At 31.0% G+C, this 22,918-nt stretch overlaps 2 protein-coding genes, 1 long non-coding RNA gene and 1 pseudogene across 4 annotated transcripts; 2 read left to right on the forward strand and 2 right to left on the reverse strand.

Moving 5' to 3' along the window:
• The first annotated feature begins 447 nt into the window (after positions 1-447).
• Positions 448-2,272, forward strand: LOC133676323 (protein phosphatase 2C 51-like). The gene is made up of 3 exons (XM_062097985.1): positions 448-1,356; positions 1,602-1,707; positions 1,807-2,272. Exons 1-3 carry the CDS (start codon positions 712-714, stop codon positions 2,127-2,129), a joined length of 1,074 nt encoding a protein of 357 aa, XP_061953969.1. The 5' UTR covers positions 448-711; the 3' UTR covers positions 2,130-2,272.
• Positions 2,273-9,424: 7,152 nt separating this feature from the next.
• LOC133675162 (uncharacterized) lies at positions 9,425-11,314 on the reverse strand. Of its 2 annotated transcripts, XR_009835358.1 has the most exons (3): positions 11,187-11,314; positions 10,183-10,262; positions 9,425-9,590 (listed from the first exon to the last, which is right to left on the reverse strand). It is a non-coding gene; the product is annotated as an uncharacterized LOC133675162 (long non-coding RNA). The 2 variants fall into 2 exon arrangements; XR_009835357.1 differs by lacking the exon at positions 9,425-9,590 and having other exon boundaries at positions 10,179-10,262.
• A 1,708-nt stretch (positions 11,315-13,022) lies between these two features.
• LOC133675035 (spermine synthase-like) lies at positions 13,023-16,824 on the forward strand (annotated as a pseudogene).
• Positions 16,825-18,745: 1,921 nt separating this feature from the next.
• Positions 18,746-20,783, reverse strand: LOC133675745 (UPF0481 protein At3g47200-like). Its single transcript, XM_062097222.1, has 3 exons — positions 20,157-20,783; positions 19,974-20,031; positions 18,746-19,806 (listed from the first exon to the last, which is right to left on the reverse strand). The coding sequence occupies exons 1-3, from the start codon at positions 20,729-20,731 to the stop codon at positions 18,949-18,951; spliced, it is 1,491 nt and encodes a 496-aa protein (XP_061953206.1). The 5' UTR covers positions 20,732-20,783; the 3' UTR covers positions 18,746-18,948.
• Positions 20,784-22,918: the final 2,135 nt, after the last annotated feature.

A 22,918-nucleotide genomic window follows, 5' to 3' on the forward strand; every position in this document is an offset into this window, starting at 1 on the left:
CGTACAATTTGAAATTTTCTCCCGACTAACGACATGCCTCCGATTATTGTACACGCACCCACCGTGAACATTTTAACGTATACGTAGCAACCGTCCAATAAGATAAACACAGAATTTCATAACCGACACTGATAGTCAAAGCAGCAGCCCATCGGACAAGCGACTCTGCGTCATTAAACACGTGTCTTAAAAATTTCCTTGTCAGATACGAACACATCCAAAACCCAAACTCTCACTACTTTAATTAAACAACACGATACCCTCTTGGGTCCCACTCTCTACCGCATCGAATCTCGAACTGACATATCCACCCTCCACGTACTCCTTATTCAATCTCCACCCTCCACGTCTCTCTTACAATATCTCCACCCTCCACGGCTCTTATACATCCCATGTGGCAGTGTCCAAGTGGACCAAAAAATATCAATGGCCTCACCCTTGGTTAATCACCATTGCTAATTTGTTTATATTTTGGTGTAAGTGCCTTTCTTTCTGTACTGCTAAAAAGCTTTCTTCTTTCATGCATGCAAATGAAGGTGTCGGCACCAAGACTTTGAGTTTTGCTTTTTGTGGGGATTGTTTTGGTAACACTAGAAAGACTGATTTTTTCCCTTTTTTGTTCGTGTTGTGGTCCGTTGCGACAACTTGGCGATTTTTTTGAGATAGCTTACAGCGAGAAATGAATCAAGTAGAAGATTAAAAATCCGGCGAATGAGGTACACGTGTCAAAATAGTATATCCCATGTCACAATCTCCGGCGGGGATGGTGGCACTGAGAGGAAGGGTGGTAATTTGTGGGGTGAAGATAAGAAAGAAGAGAAGAAGATAGAAGAATTCTTTGGTGCAAAAGCTAACGATGGTGAAGAGTCAAAGGAAGAGTCTTTGTCGTTAACATCGCTGAGAAATGATGTTGTTTTGGAAGATGACTTTGTTTCGTCTTATGGATCAGCTTCGGTTATAGGGATGAGGAAAGAAATGGAGGATACAATGAAGGTGGAGTTGGGGTTTTTGAGTTTTAATGGAGGTCAAAAGAAGTATGATTTTTTTGGTGTTTATGATGGACATGGTGGGGCTCTTGTGGCGGAGGCTTGTAAAGAGAGGTTGCATGGACTTATTGTGGAGGAGATAATGGAGAGAAAGCTCGGAAAGAAAGGGGTTAGTGGTGTGGAGTGGGAGGAGTTGATGGAAAATTGTTTTAGGAGGATGGATGAGGAGGTGGTGAAGAATAAGATGATTGGGTCCACGGCGGTTGTTGCGGTGGTTGGGAAGGACGAGGTTGTGGTGGCTAATTGTGGGGACTCCAGAGCTGTGATTTGTACAAGTGGGGTTGCTGCGCCATTGTCTGTTGATCATAAGGTAATGTTCAATAAAATTTGTCTTTAGGGTGCTGTGTGTTGTTTAATTAGTTAGTAAAAGTCATTTGATAATAATAGAATATTATGATAATCAAATGGGACGGTCACCTTTTTATCTTAACTCAAGGTCCTATATTAAATTTCAAAAGGAAAATGAAATCAGAATCTGTAAATTACACTGCTACTGTAAAAATATAAATATATAAGAATTAATGAACAATCTGTTGACACCTCTTTTTTGCAAAGCCCGACAGACCTGATGAGTTGGAGAGGGTTGAGGCGGCAGGTGGAAGGGTTATAAACTGGAATGGACACCGTGTTCTTGGAGTTCTTGCCACTTCTAGATCCATAGGTATGTCTAAAGCTTATTTAATTGCTTCTGTTCTCTGTAGATTTTATTATGATTATTATTATAAATCCTTCCTCACGAGGCTTTAATATCCTGGTGCAGGCGATGAGTATCTCAAACCATTTGTATCATCCAAACCAGATGTCACCGTGATTGAACGAACAGAAGATGATGAATTCCTCATCCTAGCAAGCGATGGCCTATGGGATGTCATCGCCAACGAATTCGCATGCCGGGTCACAAAGAGATGTCTAAGTGGCCGGATGAGGAGGAGGGGGTCGTCCCGGGAGGGAGTCGTGAGCGAGAGTTGTCGCGCAGCTGAGGCAGCGGCAGTGCTAACGGAGCTTGCAATGGCTCGGGGTAGTAAAGATAACATTACTGTGATCGTTGTTGAGCTAAAGAAGCTCCGCAGTTTTCCCTGTTAATATAGAGTATTTAACATACGTATGCGTACAGGACGGTACCTGTTTATATTTATATATTTTTCGTTGTATTTGACTTTGAAATACTATAACTAGATCTAGATGGATCATAAACTTTCTGCTTCAAGTTGAAAGTATTTTCGAAAGCAGTATAATCGCTCTACCAAACGGCAATTAGTACAACTGAATAATGATATCTAACTAATGGTTACGTTAGAACCGAATTAACTTGATAATATATGGGTTTGGAAGATGGATCTTCTTGAATATATTTAATTTGATCGAACTTGTTTGATTTAGTTTATTCTATTAAATCTAAATGCGGTCTAATCGCTCTACCAAACAGCAATTAGTACATCTGAATGATTAACTTGGTAATTTAAGGGTTTGGAGTTTAGTTCAGGGCGAGTTTTAGTGATTTAAAGATATATAGATCTTGAATATATTTAATTTGATCAAACTTGTATGACTTAGCTGAGTTACAACCCGATCTGTTTCAAGAATTTTATTTATTTTAACAAAAATTTTATTTATTTATTTAAAATAATGTTGCTTCATTTAAAAAAATTAAAATGATATTATTTTAGAATTTACATAGTAAATCATAAAAAGAATTTTGAATCAAATCAGATCCTAAACTAGATACAAGGGTGTAATTGTAGGTTTTCTTAGATATTTAGATATATTAGCCTGTTTGTTTGAAAAAAATTTAAAAAAAATTATTTTTTTATTTTAAATTAATATTTTTTTGGTATTTTCAAATTACGATGATGTATTGTATTGGTGTTAAAAATAATTTTTTAAAAATAAAAAAATATTATTTTAATATTTTTTAAAATAAAAAATATTTAAAAAAAATTATTATTACACATGTTAAGCAAAGGCCCGGTAGAGTTGAAGGAAATGCAATATATATTTTATACTTGGTTAAGATGCTGTTTGGTTTTGTGGCTACGGGTGAGGTTCACCCGCAACCACATATTTTGATATTTGGTAAAGGAAACAAACCTAATTTTATTTGGTAGAGCCTACTCATTTTTGCTGCCCCAGCCTCAAGAATGGAGAAGCAGCATTTGCTGCTTCTCATGGTAAGTTTTTGGAACAGTGGAGCATGGCTCCACTGTTGCAATGGTCAGTTTTTTCTTTTTTTAAAAAAAAAAAAATCAATGAAAAAAGTTTAGTTTTTTTTTCCGAACAACACTAGTGCAGTTAATTGTGAACAATATTTTTTTTGTTTTTTTAAAAAAATTAGTTTAAGGTAAATTAAATTTACTCGTACTTTAATGAATTGTAAATTTTTTAAAAAAAATTGTGTTGTACTCGAAAAATTAGTATTTAATATTATTTAATAACACTACATAAATTAGAAAGATATCGCATGATAACGTAACATTTGTGGAATTTGATCGCAATTCCAATAATAAAGATATCACAATCTTTATTATTTAATAACACTACATAAATTAAAAAATTCAGTTTTTGTTGTTGCGCGCTTAAGAAACCATGAAAAATATAGTCCTTGTTGAATAGATTTCGTATGTAATGACATTGCATATAGTTTAATGGAATAATAAAAAATATTTGATATCAATATTATTTATTTCATGATGTAATAACAGTAGTTAAATCTACAATATTTAAGTTAAAAATCATTAATATATATTGAGGTTGAAGAAAAAGTAGTTTTAACGTGTTTGGTTAAAAAAATGCTTTTCAAATTGAAGTTATATATATATATATATATATATATATATATATATATATAACTTCAATTTGAAAAGCATTTTTTTAACCAAACACGTTAAAACTACTTTTTCTTCAACCTCAATTTCAACCACAGTTTTAACCAAACATCTATTTTTTCAAACCAACCTCAACTAAAAGTACTTTTTATAAAACAACTTTTTTTAAACCACAACCACAACAGCTACCGCAATACCAAACACAGTCTAAGCTCCTACCTCAACTTGGAGTTGTGCATCATCTACTCCCCCCTTTAAAGGACTAAAAGTCCAAATTGCTTAAAGGCCTCCATGGTTGGTAAACTTGCCCCAGCATTTGTAATGATCCTCAACTTTTATAACATAGTTTTATAAAAATTGATTTTAAAAAAATATATGTTTAGTTAGATATGTTTTTATATATAAAATAAATAAAAAATATGTTATTTTAACTTTGATCTACCATAAAAGCATAAGCTACCATAATCATCTAATTTTGCCTTCTTGTTTGGTATTATGATAACAATTGTTTTTCAAATTGTTTTTCTCTTGAAAATATATTGAATTCAATGTTTTTTTTGTTTTTTAATTTATTTTTAATATCATTACATCAAAAAATCAAAAAATACTAAAACATTTTAATTTAAAGTGAAAAAATCAATTACCATTAACAAAAATAAATAAATAAATAAATAAAAATTAAAAACTATTTTTGGGAGTGTAATGGCTTTGTTTTTATATGCTTTTTAAAAATATATATTTTTTTGAAAATATTAAATTAATTTTTTGTAGTATTTTTTTTATGATTTTGATGTATTGATATTAAAAATAAAAAAACAAATTTCAAAAAACATTAAATTGGCTAACACGTCAAAATATTATATGATTTTAATGTAATATATTTTCAAGTAAAAATCACTTTTTAAAAAAATAATACACTACAATTTCAAAGAGATAATGTTTTTACTTTGTATCATGTCAAAAAATACTATATATGGCAATAATATGTTCTTTTGCTATTTTGTGCCTTTGCTTTTATTAAAACAAATCTATGTGTTTATTTTCTTACTTAAAATACCCTTCTAAGAAAAAAAAATTCCTTGACTAACATTCATGAGCTTTTTCATATTTTTATGGTTTTTTTTTTGTTATAATCAAGTTAATTTCAAGGTAATTTAGTCATTTAATAAATACTAATACTAATAAAACAAAGTGATTGACATGTGCCGCACGCGTTGGTGTTTGACAATCAAACGATTGCTTATGGGGCACGTATGGCCAACGGATCTCTAGATTGGCTCCTTCAGTCTTTTTTTCCCTCTCCTCCTTGATTTTTATACCTGACCCTCTAAACTTTTAAAGCAACCTTTCAATTTGTTTTCCTTCTGATTTAGTCCATGTTCTTTTAATTACTATTTGTTTTATTTAAATTAATTTATAGAATTGGATTTTTTTCAATTTCATCCTCTTTTAAATTATTTTTATTTATCAGATTTAGTTCTTATTCTTTTTATTGTTATTTATTTTATTTTAGATGGTTTTTTAAATTGATTTTTTACTATTTCATCCTCCATTTTTTCTCTTATAGTTATTTTTTCTGCTATGATAAACTTTTTAAATTGATTTTTTTAAAATTTCATTCTTTAACATTAAATTGGTTGAGAATTGAGCTTATTGATTGAGTCTGGATAAAGGATTTCACGAGTTGTGAATTTAAGAGATTAACTCAAGTTTAAGAGATTCTCCTGAATCTGCTTGTTTTTTTTTCATTTTCTAAGCTCATGCATTTTTAAGTTTTATTCATCAATATTTATTTAATTGGAGATTAGACTTCATTATTTTTTTATTTCCTTTCTATAGGAATTTTCACTAGGTTTGGAATTGAGCAGGGATATCTCGAATCTTTTTTTTTAAATTAAATTAATTAAGTAAATATAAGTATGAGATGCTCACTTTATAATTTTATGTTTGATTTGCTTTCTAAGTCATTTCTCTTACGATGCGTGTAGCCTCTTTTGATGTTATAATACAACCTTTCATTGTAGCATCAGAACCATCTTGATTAACTCTTTTTTGTGCTAAAGGGATGTCCACAACAAACTAATGATGAGTTTTCAACTTGCATTTCTTTATTCTCCTCATTATTATTATTTTGGCAACTCATTTTTACAGTTAATTATTATTACAAAAAAAATGATTAATTTACTATTGATGGTTTTTTTAATCATATTATTCCATCAATCAAGTTTATTGAACCTAGTCAAATCAATGATCAGGGTCTCAAATTGAACATGTTTTTTTTGTCATTATGAATTTTTTGCCAGTTTATTTATTATCATTGTATTTTATATTCAAGTTATTTAAATTATCCAAGTTTATTAAATACAGTTGAAATAATAACATGAGTCTCAAATTTTCTTTCTTTTTTGGAAATGCTTGCATAACTTTAATATTCTTTTTACATTGAAAAAAATATAGGTTAGCTCATGGCGTAGTACTGGACATGCATCTAGTTATACACTAAATTATTCTATCATGTTCAAGGAGTAAGTAAAATTATCATTTTGCCCTTGGATAGCTCTAGTTTATTGTGGATAGCTATAATGAAATTATCATTTTGTTATTGGATGGAAAAAAATGGGAGATTTTGTGATGAGGGTGGTTTGGTCTTTTCTAGAGGTTCATTTGTCATTAAAAGATTATTTGGGAGTATCTTAATCTTTTCTAATTTTTTTGTACACTTAAATTACATTTCTACCCTTGGAGTCAAGAGAAATTAGAATTGTTGATTCTTCAAGGGTTTTTTAGTCTTTCTAAAGACTTTAAAATAGTAAAAATATTTACCTCCAAGGTAAAAAAAAAATATTAAGTTGTTGACCAAGAGTTTTTTTTATTCTGCCCTTATATAATACATTAGAAATATGTGTTTGCCCTTAGAAAAGACAAAAAATAACCTTTTGTGTTTAGAGATGTTTTTGTCCTTTCATATGAGTTTATTTGTAATTTCCAGAGTAATGAGGGGTGTTTTGATATATTTATTTTCAATTTTCAATTTTTTTTTTATTTCAGAAAGCTGTAGTGTTGTGCTTATTATATATTAGTGTATAGGTGACATCAGTACTTTTTAGGCGGCACATGAGACGTCACCCTGTGGCCAAACATGCACTTTTATTGTGTTATTAGAAGCATCACCACATCTTTTTTCTTATGGTGTAATGCCTGACAACATATGATAGCGATTTGTAGCTAATTATCATTTTTTTTCCGCTTCCTTTCTCTCTCCTGCTAGGAAAAGTACATGATTTTACTTTTTATTTTTGTTATTTCAATTTCAATTCTCATTATTTTGATTTATTATTTTCATTCTTATCCCTTTTAGAAAAAAAAATGTTTTCAATTTAGTACTTTAATTATAATTTTTAGTATTTTTTTCATTCTTATCCCTTTTTTTATTTTTCTCCTTGTCCCTTTTGTTAAAATTTGATTGGTTTTCAATTTCACCATTCAATCAAAGTTTATATTATTTTTTTTAATTTGACCCTCATTATTTTGATTTGTTTTTATTTTGTTAAATTTATTTTTCATTTCAATTTTAACCCTCTAATTGAAAGTTTTTGTCTGTGCTCTATTTTTTTTTTATCTTCACCCTCATTCTCTTAATTATAATATTTTTAGATTCTTTTGTGTAATTAATTTTTTTTTCTAGTTTCATCATCGACATTTGTTTATCGCGGATTGAGCTTCATTTGTTTTCCATTTGCAATGATTTTGATCTAGTTAATGACTCGGGTTACATGTTTAAAAAGTTAATGTCATTAGATATCTTGTCATTCTAAAAATAAAGATTGATTTTGTGATTATCTTATATTTATTTTCTATAATTTTATTCCAGTCTTATTACTTGAATCACAAGTTTTCAAGCGTTTTTTGAATATAAGTTTTTTTCTAAAAAAAACTATTTTGTTTGTATTTGATTTTTAAAGATATTATTTTAATTCATTCATTTTTTTTGTTTTATACAAATGAGCTTTATTTTTCAAAATAAAAAATATTTATTTTTAAATAATATTTCTTGTGTGTTCGGCCTAACATAATATTTTTTAGGACATGAGTTTATTCAATCAGTTTTATTTATGTTTATATTTTTATTATCATTTATTTATTTAAATAAACAAGTTCAGTAAACACAATCAGATAAACATTTTATTTTATGTTATTAAATATCTTGATATACATTCATCTTTTAATTTCATCAATTTCTCTTTTAGTTATTGTTGACAATATTTTTTTTGTTTATTTATATTGATGATTATTGATTTATTTAATTAGATATTTTCATAAATATTTTTTATTTTAACTTTGAATTTTTTTTATATAAAAAACATTTTGAAATAGCTTGTATACCCAGTATTTTTTTTGGAAAAACATTTACAACCCGCTAGGTTAAAAAGCAAGTAGTTTTATAATTGATGTTGAGATTAGTTTTATAATTAATCTTTTTATAAATTTATTCAGAATTTGAGTTTTTTTACAATTTAAAAGTGTAATTTTTAGGTAGTGTTTGAAATTATGGTAACAATTGTTTTTCAAAGTGTTTTTTACTTAAAAATATATTAAAATAATATTTTTATTTTTAAAATTTATTTTTAATATCAGGACATTAAAACAATTTAAATTTATAAAAAAATTTAATAAAAAATTTAATTTTTTTTAAAATATTTAAACACAAAACAAACACACTTTTTAGGAATCAAAAAAATTATAACTTTCTATTTGTCTAGCACAACGACATTGGCCTCGAGCATCAAATGAACGTGACATCCAATCACATCATTAACATTGGGACCATTTCTAATGTGAAGCTGAGAAAAAACAGAGCCATGAAAATGGAAGCTCGATCAAGGTAAAGTACCGTTTCTCGATCTAAGAAACTGTACGGAGGACAGCAACATCTACTGTACAAATCGTTTCTCTTTAGGCAACAAGCTACTTTTTGAAGAAAAGACAGAATCTGACAAGGAAAGCTAGGGACTGCAGTTAAAACTCTGTTTGTTTTAAATTTATTATTTTATTTAAAATTATTTTAATATATTGATATTAAAAATAATTTTATAAAATAATAAAAATATTTCCAATCAAAATCTTTTAATGTTCGATGATATTCTTGAATTGGTTTTAGTTTCTAGTTTCTACTTCTCAAATTACTTTTCACATGTTTAAATATTAAATTAATAATTTTTATATGTTTTTTTAATTATTTTGATATGCTAATATTAAAAATAAAAAATATTATTTTGATAAATTTTTAATTAAAAAATATTTTTAAAAAAACATCTTGCACTCTATTAATAAACACATACTAATCACATCCAAATTAAAGTATTTATAAGATTTTACTTAGCAAGTGTGAGTTTTGAATCTACATTTTATTAACCATTATATTAATTCATTTGTCACGACCCGAGTCCCGGATCCATGACTGGCACATAGGCAAGGTTCCCCTCCAAGGTTCCATACCTATGCGAACCCAAACTTACACACAAATTTATCCTAACTCAATCAGAGTTCAACACAACATTAATAACAAAATCAATTTCATAATATAATTGAATTGTCTTAATACAAAAGTTTATAAAAGTTCAGAGTTTTGGAGCACTAACTAGACATAAAGGAAAGGTACAAAGTACAACCAAAAAGCAGGTTCTGAAGGTCCAACAAAATAACCTGCTATCAAGCTATAAGCCTGAAAAGGATAAATAATGAGAGGGTGAGTTCAACAACTCAGTGAGTAGATAACGTTCAATACACACACACGAGGTAATACAGCAATGAGAAATATATATACAAGTATGGCTTTAGGTTCTTATGGAAGTGTTCTCAAATTGGTCATAACAAGAAGATCATATGGTAAAACTCGTCAGAAAATCAAAATGCAATGAGCATGAGGCTCCGTACTGTGGGATGATCAGTCCACACAGGTTGGTGACTCCCCCGACCAACTAGGGTTCAGATACGATGTGCACAAAGACTAACACTACCCTGTTAGCATGAGTATTCTAACTGACATACCATAGGTTCATAATCATAATCTAACAAACATATTCATATCTCAAAGCTCAACTCATGACATCAATCAAATGAGGAGCTATCAATTCAGAAGTAAATTCAAAATATATGTTGGTTCATATCAAGAATTCAGATTCAATAATTGATCATGCTTTATCAAAACAAGGATAATAATCAACATATATATTATCAAGAAGCATGATCCAATTCATATTAACAAATCAAATATTTATAATATTTCTCATGCATATGGAAAATTATCCACTCACCTGACTCGAAAGCAACAAAACTCAAAGCTGATATCGAAGAAAATCCTACTGACGTCCCGCCGGTAGAATATCAGGATTATCTGAATATAAAGGAGACATATTTAAGAATGACTCAAAAGAATATATATATATAACCTATTTAATACACTTATCCAGGGGTGTATTCCATAACCCTAAATGTTTTTGAACTAACTAGTTATCTTTCCGAAAAACCCAACATTTAACGGTTTTCCCGAAATCTAATCCATAATAAAACAATTAATAAAATTGGTAATAATTCACTAAATAACCCTCAATTATTCATCATACCAATCTGAAAAAGGTAATGTTACAGCTAGGGACTAATCTAGAATTTATCATATTCTTAAGGGTTAAATTGCAACTTTTGTCAAATTGGAGGACCAAACTAAAATTTATCATAAATCCATGAATATACTGAAATTATGTCCATAATTCATCCTCATTTCTGTCCAGATCATCTCATTATACTCCAGGGACCATTCTGGAATTTTACCAATTTTTTAGGGTCAAATTGTAATTTTTGTCAAATTGGAGGACCAAATTGAAAGTGTTAAATTCTCTTATCTATACAGTAATTCTGTCCATAATTCATATGTTTTTCTGTTCAGAATCTCGGAATAGGCTCCAGGGGCCATTCTGCAAATTTTCCAAAGTTTGGGGACTAAATTGTAATGTTCACAAATTGAGGGACCAAATTGAATTTTCATCATCTTCAACCTCCAACCCAGAATTTTAACAGAAACCTACTGTTCTCTCCAAATTCCTAGCACAATTTCACCATTCAAACAAAATCATAACTCAAAATCATCATCTTTCAATTCAATCTCTCAAAATCATCCAAATAATCATATATCCACAACAATTAACTCTATAACATTCAAATTAATTCATCAATCAAACTCAAAACATAAATTTTCAAAACCCTAACATCCATCAAAACTGAAATTAAAGTCTAATTAACACATATTTATACATAATCTTACCTTTAAACTTATTTCCTTCAACTCTTTTTTATTTCCCTTCTAATTTCCCTCTTTTCTCTTCTTCTTCTTCTTCTTCCTCTTCCTCTTTCTCCCTTCTCTCTCCCGTAAGTTTTTCACTCTAAATTTTCAGATCTCTTGTTTTTTTTTTCATTTCTATTTATATTTATCAACTATTATTCAATTACTATTATACCCTTATTTATTTATACTCTCTCTTTAAGCCACTAAGGGCTTTCTAGCCTTTTCCTAAATCATTTAATTCAAAATATTACATCATTGATACCGGATAATTTGAATTATATTTAATATAACTTTTATAAGTTAATTTAAATTGTGTATTTAGATTTTGAATAAAAAATTATAAATATATTTGATTAAAAGTGATTTTTGACTTGAATAAAAAAGATAGTTAAAAGACTCAAATTTTTATTTTAGAAAACTTTAACTCATTTTTTCTAATTTTTACCACCTTCAATTCTTTTTTTAAAATATTTCAAGTTCATTTTTCTATTAGATATATTTTTATTAGAAGCTATTTAGTTATGATTTAAAAGTTATTTTTATTATTATTGTCATAAATACTCTTTGTAATTAAATTATTTGATATAATTTGTGTTTGACATCGTGATAACAATTAATTTTTAAAGTATTTTTTTAAATAAATTAAAATAATATATATTTTTAAAAATTTTATTTTTAATATCAATACATAAAACAATATAAAAACATAAAAAAAAATTCAAATTTTATTTCAATGTTTAAAAAACCGAAATGTGGGCTATGAAATCACTACATTATTGATCCTTTTCGCTTATAATAAAATTATCCAAGAAAACATGTCAATACATGAGGGGTTACTCGACAAGTGGTGGTAAAAGAATGACATCACAAGGGAGAGATTCTCTCTCGCTCTCTCTCTCTCTCTCATTACCCGCTTACTCACTTCATTCTTTCTGATCATCATAGATTAAGCCTGACAATAATACAGTCTCTCACTGACATTAACACCAGGAAAGAACCTTTCTTTTCTTATAATCTTAATTTTTCTTTATCTTTTAAGCGTTCTTTCAGTCATATCTCTATGTATTGCTTTTATCATTTTTTTCATATATTTTTTTTCTAGTTTTTTAATTTTCTTGAATTCATTCTTGGGTTTTTTTTAAGAGTAATTTTTTTAAAGGCTTTGTTTCTTTTTCCATTTTTAGTAAACCCTAACGTTTTCTTGTTTGTTTCTCGAGAAAATTCAGTTTCTTGCACCCTTTCTTTAATTTCTCAAAGAACGATAAAACAAAAAAACTACTGTTGGTGGAAAAAGAATGTTGATGTTCTTGATTCTTTTTTATTTTCCTACAGTTTCTTGGGAACCAAACATACCCTTTTTTGTTTATTGCGCGTTTGTTCCTACAGTTATACACTTTGCATGCCGTGACATTATTCAAAAATGGAAATGAATAATTTCTTCTCTGATATTCAGTGAAAGTAGCATCTGTATCCAATTAGAGTCTTAGTTATATATTCTTGTGTTTTCTATCTGGTACTGAATCAATCACTAATCTGGAATTTATTGATTATCATTACTCTTGATCCTGTTATCAATGCGGTATTTATTCACTAATCATTCATTTTTTTAATAATTTATATTCACTAATTATACAGTTTTTTTGGTAATCTTTACTCTTATGTTTTGAATGATTGTATTTGAAGGCCAACTTTTGATTTTGTTATCATTGATTAACCACCATGATTGTTTTTTCATTTGTATTCACTAATAAAGTTTGTTTTTTTTTTATTTGCATTTACTAATTTTTCTTGACTCTGTGGTGTTCAGAGGCTGGAGCCGGAGAAGAAAAGGATAATCTATGGAGGGCGGCGCAGGAAGAGGTTTGGAATGCCAGAAGACTATGGATGGGAGGGTGAATAACGGGAATAGTTCAGAGAAGGCTATTCCTTCTTGTTGCTTGAAGGCTAAGGCATCTGCCCCTGAGCTTGATGCAAAATGCCACTCTACAGTTGTTTCTGGGTGGTTCTCAGAATCTCATTCTTGCTCTGGTCATTATATTTATTTTTTAATTTCTGTTTTTGATTTTGGGAATTTTGGTTTTTATTGGTTGCTACTATTGCTAACAGTCCTTTTCCCTTGTTATTATAGGTAAAGCTAGCAAAAGGGTTTACTTCAACAACCCCATGTGGCCCGGTATGCATCACTCCTTTACGGAATTTCCATTTAATGCAATACTATCTCCACTTGTTGATCCTGTATACGCTTATCTGGGATTGTGTTTTTACTGATAATAGTAAATAACTTGCAACTTCAAATTATTTGTATCGAATTCTGCAGTTTTTGAGGTGAATAGTAATCTCCAAGTGTTTTCTGTTGTTCTTTTAATTGCTGAAGTTAATTTAAAACATTGCACGACAGAGGAGAACCTTGGGAAATAATATTAGGGACAGAGGATGCCAGAGGTTCAACCTGCCATCTTTTAGCTTCCACAATAGAGTTCTTTAATTTTTTGCTTACTTCTTCTTCTTCTTTTTAATTTTCTCTTATGCAGCAAATCTCGTCCTATATAGAATGTATCAGCAATAAAAATTTTAATTTCTCTTCAGATGTTGTTTGAGGCATCCTTTTTCAGGAGAAGCACACACATTGGAAGTGAAAGAGATTTTATACCAGGGAAAGTCAGATTACCAAGAGATCCTCGTTTTTGAGGTTTGGCCACCTCTCTTTATGAAGTCTACCTACATCTGATGCATCTGTGTAGTTTGTATATGACATGGCTGATACAGAGTTTTTTCTTCGCAGTCAACATCATATGGGAAAGTGCTTGTTCTTGATGGTATTGTTCAATTGACTGAGAAAGATGAATGTGCATACCAGGAGATGATCACTCATCTTCCCCTTTGTTCGATTCCATCTCCCAAAACTGTATGAACCAGTGCTAATAATTTCACCCTCTTGTATTTTATTTACTGCTAGAAGTGATTGGTTAGGCAACATTCATTTTTTTTTCCCGCCAAATACCTGTTCGCTGGAACTCTAGGAGGAAATTTTGAAATGGAAGATGAACAATTGCTTCTCTTTTTTTCTCACAGTTATACTTGTCAATGAGTTATGAAAACTTCCATTCCAAAGAAAGAACTATAATTACCTTTCTTTCTGAAATAGTAAATTAAAGCAAGAAAAGCACGAGAAAATGATAGTAGAATGAAACTTGAGTTTAAGATAAGCTTGAGTCTTCAATCTGAAATTCATGAGATGTCATGCAATAGTGTTTCCACTACCCTTGTATGAATCCTGATATGATGCCGTAGTACTCTGTGTAGAACTTCATGTTAGAACTTCTCCTTGCTACAGTTTTTACCTTGCTACAGTTTTTGTATGAAATAGTCATTTACTTTGCTACAGTTTTTGTATTTCCTTGTTAGAACTTTATGGATATGTTTTAGGTCTTTTGGAATCATTTTTTTTTCTTGCCATCCATCCATCCAGCTAAAATTTGACTGGTTGCTTTTCCTTGGAAACAGCATTTTCATGTTTTGTGTCTTGATGTCTTTTGAACTTGTTGTATTTAATTTCATTTTCATGTTTGGTTCATACTCACTTCATGCAACGCTTAACGCAAGTTTTGGTGGTTGGCGGTGGTGATGGTGGAGTTCTTGACGAACTTTCTCACCATAGTTCTGTGGACCTTATTGATATATGTGAAATAGATCAGATGGTTATAGATGTAAGCGATGATTTGGTGAAACACTTCATGTATCACAAGCTATGTGCTTCTCCATCTAACTCCTTCAATTTACTGTAGGTGTCTAAGAAGTTTTTTCCACAATTATCTGTTGGGTTTGAGGATCCTCGTGTCCGACTTCATGTAGGTGATGGTATGTTCAAACATTTTTTTTTTCATGTTCCTCTTTCTACACTTTTCCTTGGGTTATATAAAGACTTCATTATTTGTGCATGAATTTTCCTTGGGTTAATTGAAGCGAATTGCAGTTATCTTCCTAGCTGATCTCACTTTTGAAATCTTTACAGCTGTAGAGTTTTTCCGGTCAGCTCCTGAAGGGAAGTACGATGCCATTATTGTTGATTCGTCAGACCCTGTAGGTATGTTCTAGAATATGAATAAGTGGTGCTTTCTTTATTTTCTCTCTCTTTCCTTGCGCACATGTCTTTGTCCTATTATAAGGTTGAGTGGTTAACACCAGAGGGAAAATCAGGATACCTGGCCAGTAACTTATTGAGGTAGAATCATGTTTTGGAACCACGGAACTGTGCCAATGAATGAACTTGTTGTAACTGCTGGTTTCTAGTTGTTTATATTTGGAGGATATTCTCAACGTAAGTGTTGGTTTGATTTGATTGAAAATTTTTGCTAGAAACTGTCCTTTGAGTTTGAGAAATAATTTTTTGGTTCTAGAGTTTCCTAATTTGCCTTTTACAGGTCAGAACTGAAGTATTTGAAAACTTGGTTTCTGTGATCTTCATAGAAACTTCTGTAGTTTTAAGCCTTGTAGCATTTAGGAATGTTGCTCATGAGATTTCTCTTCCTGATTAAGGTCCTGCTCAAGAGCTTGTAGAGAAGCCATTTTTCGAGTCGATAGCTAGAGCATTAAGGCCTGGTGGTGTGCTCTGTAACATGGCAGAAAGTATGTGGCTACATACACATCTTATTCAGGATATGATCTCTATATGCTGTGAAACATTCAAGGGTTCTGTCCGTTATGCCTGGGCAAGTGTTCCAACATATCCAAGGTAATGATGAGCTCTATTTCTTTTCATACTTGTTCTTGCCTTTTTTCGTCTCATAAATATTTTTCTAACAATTGTGGGACCAGTGGATACTTAAATCATGCCCACTTGAAGTATAGTTCTGCAATCACACCCTTTGTTGTTTATGTTCAATGCTGAATAATTTCAACATGAAGTTGAGATTTTGGTTTTTATTAATGTTAGTGAATTCTCTATCTGAGTATGAACTGATTCTTACACGTCTCTTTTGTTATCTGGCATGCAGCGGTGTGATCGGCTTTGTCCTATGCTCAACAGAGGGCCCGCCTGTTGATTTCTTGAATCCTGTCAATCCTATCGAGAAGTTAGAAGGAGCTACCAAGCATAAAAGAGAACTCAAGTACTATAATTCTGAGGTAATAGCTCCGTTTTAAAGTTTGAAATTCAAGTACATGTCATCTCCTCGCTTCTTCATATCTCTAATGCTCATAGGTTCAATAGGTGAATGTGATGGTTGCTGATGAACAATGTGATGGTAACTGCATCTCACGGATTTTCTCATCTTTAATACTAATTTCTCGCCTGGGACTCCCAGGGAGAAGATATCCTGTTACTCAGAGTAGCAGTGTAATTGAACTGTCGACTTCAAACTCGCAGAGCTGAATTTTGTCTGTGATGCTTTCTGGACAGGTTCACTCAGCTGCCTTTGCATTGCCAAGATTTTTGAAGAGAGAGGTGAGCCTACTCCAAGACCAAGGGAGGTGAGCTTACTCCATGATCCCCATCAAAAGGAGACCACACTCCGTAGTTTTTTTGTGGCTTTGGCCATTGGATTTTTATTGTATCAGCCAGGGACATTATAGGATATTGAACATAAGTTACTGCACTTAAATGGAATCAGGTAACAGAGAAGAGGACTTTGATTCATCAGTTGGTTCTTGCATCTCTTACGGCCATTTCTTCCATTGAGGCAATTCTGGGCTTCTCAAGTGCTAAAGATACGATGCTACTCTGTTTTGATATAATTGAAATTTTGAAATCTAACCAAAAGAAGAACATAAAAATAACTAGAAAAATAAAGAATAATCTTAAATAACAACTTCTGAGCCTCATGCCTCATGCCTCATGCCTCATGTAGATTTCAAAAACGAGCTTAAATGATTACATCTAGCCGATCATTTATAGAACTGAACTTGTAAAACATGCTGGTAAAATAAACAATAAGAAAGAGTCGATTTAAATATCAAATTAAAAGTAATATAAATAAAAATAATATTAGAAAAATAAGTACAAACAACACAAAATTCTACTTAATAGAATTATCATATAAATACACCATCGGATGCTGACTGATTGTAAACATAGCGTGCCAACTATGCTTGTTGATGTCATGATGATGTCATCATGATTCGGGTTGTATGCGTGGGTCGGGTAGGGTCAACTTATTTGAGAGAAGAAAACATGTGGGGGACACCATAGTAATTCTTAACTGCATTTTGACATTTACCAGCAAAGAAAATGTCATTAGGAAATCCACTGAACGGGGGACACCATAGTAATTCTTTCTACAAGATCTACAAGAGCCAAATTTAGACGTGGAGACCGTTTTGGGATACGGTTACTAAAAATTTTAAAATTTTATTTTATTTAAAATTAATATTTATTTAGTGTTTTTAGATTTTTTTGATACACTAATATTACAAATAATTTTTTTAAAACATATTATTTTAATGTAGTTTTAAATAAAAAATATTTTGAAAAACAATCATAACCACGATCTCATAAACTTTAGAAGTAGACTTTTCAATTTTTTTAAATTTTTAATATTTAAAAATATTAAAATGTCTGGTAATAATACCCTACCTAATAATTATTATATAAAAAAAGTACACCTAATGATTTCTTATTTAATTGGAGTAAAGATATTGACTGAAAATATCTAAAAACAATTTTATAATACTCATTCAATCCTATATATTAATGTATAACATCATTATCCTATATCCCCTGCAAGTCTAAAAAAATATCAATTTCATTCAGCTTCATCTCTTTCTTTTATGCACACTAAAATATTTATTTTTGATTTGGTTCGATTTTTATCAAAAAAATAATTAAATTGATTTTTTTTAAAAAACCAAAACTGAACCAAAACCGGTTCAAACCGACCGGTTTCAGTTTGGTTCGGTTTTTTAGAGCAAAAACCGGTTCAAACTGGTTGGCTCGGTTTTTTCCGGTTTGGCTCGGTTTTTTTGGTTTGGCTCGGTTTTGGCTCGATTTTTTATCCAGTTTTTTTCGGTTTGGTTTTTTTGATTCAAGGCTTAAAAAACCGAAACCGAACCGAACCGGTTGGTTTTTTCAAAATTTTAATCGGTTTTTTTCATGGTTTGGTTTTTTTGATTATTTTTTTTCCGGTTTTCTCGATTTAATCGGTTTTTCAGTTTTTTTGAACACCCTAGTAAAACCCTACACCTTGGATTTGCTTTATCTATTTCATATATTTTTTTAATAGAAAATATGGCATTGATATCATATTAATTATCCTTTTATCTGAAGGTAGCTCGGCTCAATATCGATTTATGTATACCCAATATTCAAGTGATGTTAATGATTTCTGCTCTTAATTAAGAAGTAACTCATCGTTTCTTGTTCAAGCTAGACTTGATTTTTAAAATTTGTTTTCCATGCTGTAAGATGTGAAATGCGTGGTGGATAGAGATAGCTTCAATATGTATGCTTTACTGGTCCCATGAAAGCTTGAAAATGCAAAGGAGAAGAAAAGAAAGAACCATGAACTGTAAATTGTACGACTTCTTGAAAGTGCAAAAGCGAATGCATTAATAAATTTGTATCTGAAAATGATATTGCTTATTAATTATCAATTTGAATCACACGACTTCTTGAAAGAAATGACAATCCAAACAGTACAACATTGCATATATATGGCAAACCAATCCACACTGTTAATGGGGGAAAAAAAAGGACGAAGAAAAAAAAACAGCTCTTATGTGTATATATGATCAAGTTTTAAGGGTGTTATAGGGTGGCGTTTGAGCAGCTGCAGTTGCCGAAACCTGGTTTCTCTTTTGTTTCTGCTAAGTAAGCTTGTATGGCACTTACTGCAATGCCATAAATAAAAGAGTACTTGACCACTGATCTAGAAAAAGGACCCTTATTTTCAATGATCCATCTCTTAACACTGCTTCTATAATGTGATTCAACAGAGCGTTTGACCTTCGTATAAGCAGTAGGGTTGGGCGCCAGATTGGTTGTTATCTCTTTGAAGATTTGTGCTATCCGATCGTCACTTCCTATAGTGGTGCGGAGTATTCCCTTTGATCGCAGCTCCTTCACATCTTCAGGTTTATCAATCAGAGAACGCATAAGGCATACATACGAAGTGCACCTAGCATAATACCAACCAGCGCATGTTTCGTAGGCTGCCAAGTTCAAAAGCAAGGGCTTGGTTTCTTCCTCTATGCTTAGTGGAGGAATGCAGAGTGCTCCACCGAGCAATGTATTTTTGAACTTGACATCGGTGAAAACACGGGTGTTGCTTGGCATAAAAGAAATTCCAACGTTCTTAAGCTCGTTGACAGAATAATACCGGTTCCAGCTTGTGATCTCCCCGTACCTTCTTCCCCCTCGTTCACGTTCTAATTCTTCGCCGACGTATACGAACTTCCAACAAAAAAAATCGAGAAGATGATAGCAGAAATCTAAACTATTGACAGTACCCGTGGATCTTGATATTAATTTTCTTGGCAATTCTGAAAGAAAATTGGATATCATTTCCCAGAACGACTCTGTTTGAGAAGGTATTGCATGAATGTCTTCGAAGAAATGTACAAACATTTTCATCAAATCTTGATCTTCACTTTCCGAACTCAGCTTCTAGGAAAATTGAAATAAAAATGTTTAGTTCAAATTTTTATGATGCATGCAAGTTATGAGTAGAATAATATAAAATATTTAATAAAAAATTAATTAATTTAGCATGTTCCTAAACTAAATACAAAAGAACTAAAATCGATGGCACAAAGTAGATATGTTTTACTTACTTGTCGGGATGAAGGCTTATCCTTCCAAGCAATGTGATCCGCTTTGCTTTTATATATCCTAAGTTCATCAACAATTATATATAAATTTATTGCTAAGATTTAAACAAACTAAAAATTCTAGTTCATGTTCATGCTAAATCACATCTAGTTAAATTAAACATTAGCATACTTGTAACCAACAACCTCATCAATGGGATAAGAACTCGAAAGGGGAGTTGGTTCTCTAGTAAGAACAAGTCCCTTCTAACCGAAGCAAATTCTTCCTTCCTCAGGTTCTGTTTCTCAAGCTTGTCGGAGACAACCTGGAGAATGAAATAGCCATCAAGAAACATCATCTGGGCGAATTTCTCATCGTTGAACTGACATGTTGACTCCTCTGCATAGCATTTCCTTGCATCGCTGACCAATTCTTTGACCTTGCTGTACATTTCTTCAGCAGTCACTCTACTATCTTTGACAAACTGGCCGGCCATTTCAGCCTTGAGCTTCTCCATTTCCTTGAGTTCTTTTTTCCCATGGTGATAGGGACCGATGGAGACAACCAGTGGCTCATAGCAATCCGTGTTCTCTTTCATTTTGCGAAACTGTGATGGAACCCTTGGAACCTCTAGCTCATTCACTTGGTTGGAATTTCCGGCCCTACTTTCGGTCATCAAGGACTGCAGCCACGCATGATCAGTACAGCAGCTTGTACTATGCGAAGGAGGACTATGTGAAGGACTAAGTGAAGGGCCCTCAATATTTAGTGCTATAGACATTGTTAGTACGTATACTCACTAATGATAAGCAAGTACCAGTTCTAGATGATGCACATCGACAGAGGGATAACATATATTAAATAAAACTAATTAGTATTAATTTATACCAAGTGATTGATCGACCTAGCTTGAAAATGAAGTTGCTTTTAGTTTGGAACAAGTATTTTAGCTTACTTGAAAGTCGAGCTTAATTACTTTGAGCCTATTTGAATTCTCGTTGTACAGTATTGTGCTGCACAATGATTTGATTGTCCCTGTTTGTTCATCGTGTTATGTTGCTTTATGCCATGAAACAAAACAATCAATTTATTGTGTCATGAATAAATATATTATTGTAATATTTGAATTAAAATATGCTCCTATCTTTTATTTTTTTTATAGGGGGTAGATAATATATTTATTTGAAGAGAGAGAAAGAAAGGTTGTCTATTTCCTCAAAATTAATAAAATTCTCCCTCATCGCTCTTATTATACACAAATGTTAACCATTGAGCTATGATATGAAGTAATTAAGAAGTTGTTAATCAAACAATTAAAAAAATATATTAACTTAATTATTGTTTATATGATTAGTTAAACTGAGCCCAAGTTTTTTAGTTGTAGTGATAATAATTAGTAAGAAAAATGACATTATTATTTTAAATTTTAAATTTCATAATAATTTAATATAATTCTTATACTTGTATTTATTTTGGTTGTTTATGGAATATGAATGCAAAAAGATTACAGGTTTAGAAATGCAAGGAATGGAGAGGGAGCTTAATTTGCCTTTTCAATATTAAAATTAATAACAGTTTGTGCCAAATAATTCTTATTTATTTCAATTTACATGTCATCTTCTTTTTTCTTCATGAATTTCCACGTCATCTAAATCAGTCGTGTTTTAATGCCATTATGGAAAAAATGATCTTTGTTTTAAAAAATAAGTTTGCAACTACGTACCCGGTTTAAGGAATTAAGATTTAAAAATTACAATAATTGGAAAATAAAATCCAGACCTAATATTGTAGAATTTTTCTAACCAGATAACCTCAGAAATGATCCAAATATTATATAGATGAAGTTTGTCAATGATTCATGTAAATCGTAGTTGTCACATCTGGTCTAGAATTTAATTAATTCAATTTAAGGCTTGAGTTATTAAATTATCTTGATAATATGAGTCTAACATTTTTTTTCTAAAAAAATAATTTTTAAAATTTTTTATTTTGCCAAGCCAACAGTAATTGAACTGCAGGTCAACAATAATTTGAAATGAAACCTAACTTAAATCAAACTTTAAATTATTAGATTATTATTTCAATTCATAGTTTAATAACTATGAGGAAACCTAATATCCAAGAAAAGTTAATGATTTCTGGTCTTTATTAAGAAGTAATTAGTTATTTGAACTTTAATTTGTTCTCTCTGCCCTTTATAACTTTTGATATAATATTGGATAAAGAACAAGCTGTCTTCTTCTTTCTCTTCTTTTTCTAGCTAATATGGAAGATATCCCTGCCACTTACCATGTCTTTTCAATCTTGTGTTAATTAAGCAAGATCAGACAGAATTTCTTTTCACCTTTTTAGAGAATCAACCAGCGTAATAAGCAACTGCATAAATATTAAAGATAAAAAGAAAGATTCATAAATGAGAGACGTCAAATCACATTCGAAACCTCTATGATTGTGTCTGTGCACTCTCGTCGTTATGAGTAAAACCTCTGTTTTTTTAATGTAAAGCAGAATTTATTTCAAAGTTTATGATATATATTTTAGGATCAACTAAGAATTGAGTTTTTGCTTTTTTTCATCTCATAAATATTTTTCTAACAATTGTGGGACTAGTGGATACTTAAATCATGCTCACTTGAAGTATAGTTCTGCAATCACACCCTTTGTTGTTTGTGTTGAATGCTGAATAATTTCAACATGAAGTTGAGATTTTGGTTTTTATTAATGTTAGTGAATTCTCTATCTGAGTATGAACTGATTCTTACATGTCTCTTTTGCTATCTGGCATGCAGCGGTGTGATCGGCTTTGTCCTATGCTCAACAGAGGGCCCGCCTGTTGGTTTCTTGAATCCTGTCAATCCTATCGAGAAGTTAGAAGGAGCTACCAAGCATAAAAGAGAACTCAAGTACTCTAATTCTGAGGTAATAGCTCCGTTTTAAAGTTTGAAATTCAAGTACATGTCATCTCCTC

This window comes from Populus nigra, chromosome 16, assembly GCF_951802175.1.
Source record: "Populus nigra chromosome 16, ddPopNigr1.1, whole genome shotgun sequence".
Classification (NCBI taxonomy): Eukaryota; Viridiplantae; Streptophyta; class Magnoliopsida; order Malpighiales; family Salicaceae; genus Populus; species Populus nigra.

Bases quoted from the DNA above. Each gene is read 5' to 3' on its own strand.
- LOC133676323 (XM_062097985.1), top strand. From the start codon at position 712: ATGAGGTACACGTGTCAAAATAGTATATCCCATGTCACAATCTCCGGC. The intron at 1,357-1,601 runs GTAATGTTCAAT...TTTTTTGCAAAG, and splicing joins CATTGTCTGTTGATCATAAG to CCCGACAGACCTGATGAGTT. The intron at 1,708-1,806 runs GTATGTCTAAAG...ATCCTGGTGCAG, and splicing joins TGCCACTTCTAGATCCATAG to GCGATGAGTATCTCAAACCA.
- LOC133675745 (XM_062097222.1), bottom strand. From the start codon at position 20,731: ATGTCTATAGCACTAAATATTGAGGGCCCTTCACTTAGTCCTTCACAT. The intron at 20,032-20,156 runs GTTGTTGGTTAC...TGATGAACTTAG, and splicing joins GTTCTTATCCCATTGATGAG to GATATATAAAAGCAAAGCGG. The intron at 19,807-19,973 runs GTAAGTAAAACA...CAATTTTCCTAG, and splicing joins ATAAGCCTTCATCCCGACAA to AAGCTGAGTTCGGAAAGTGA.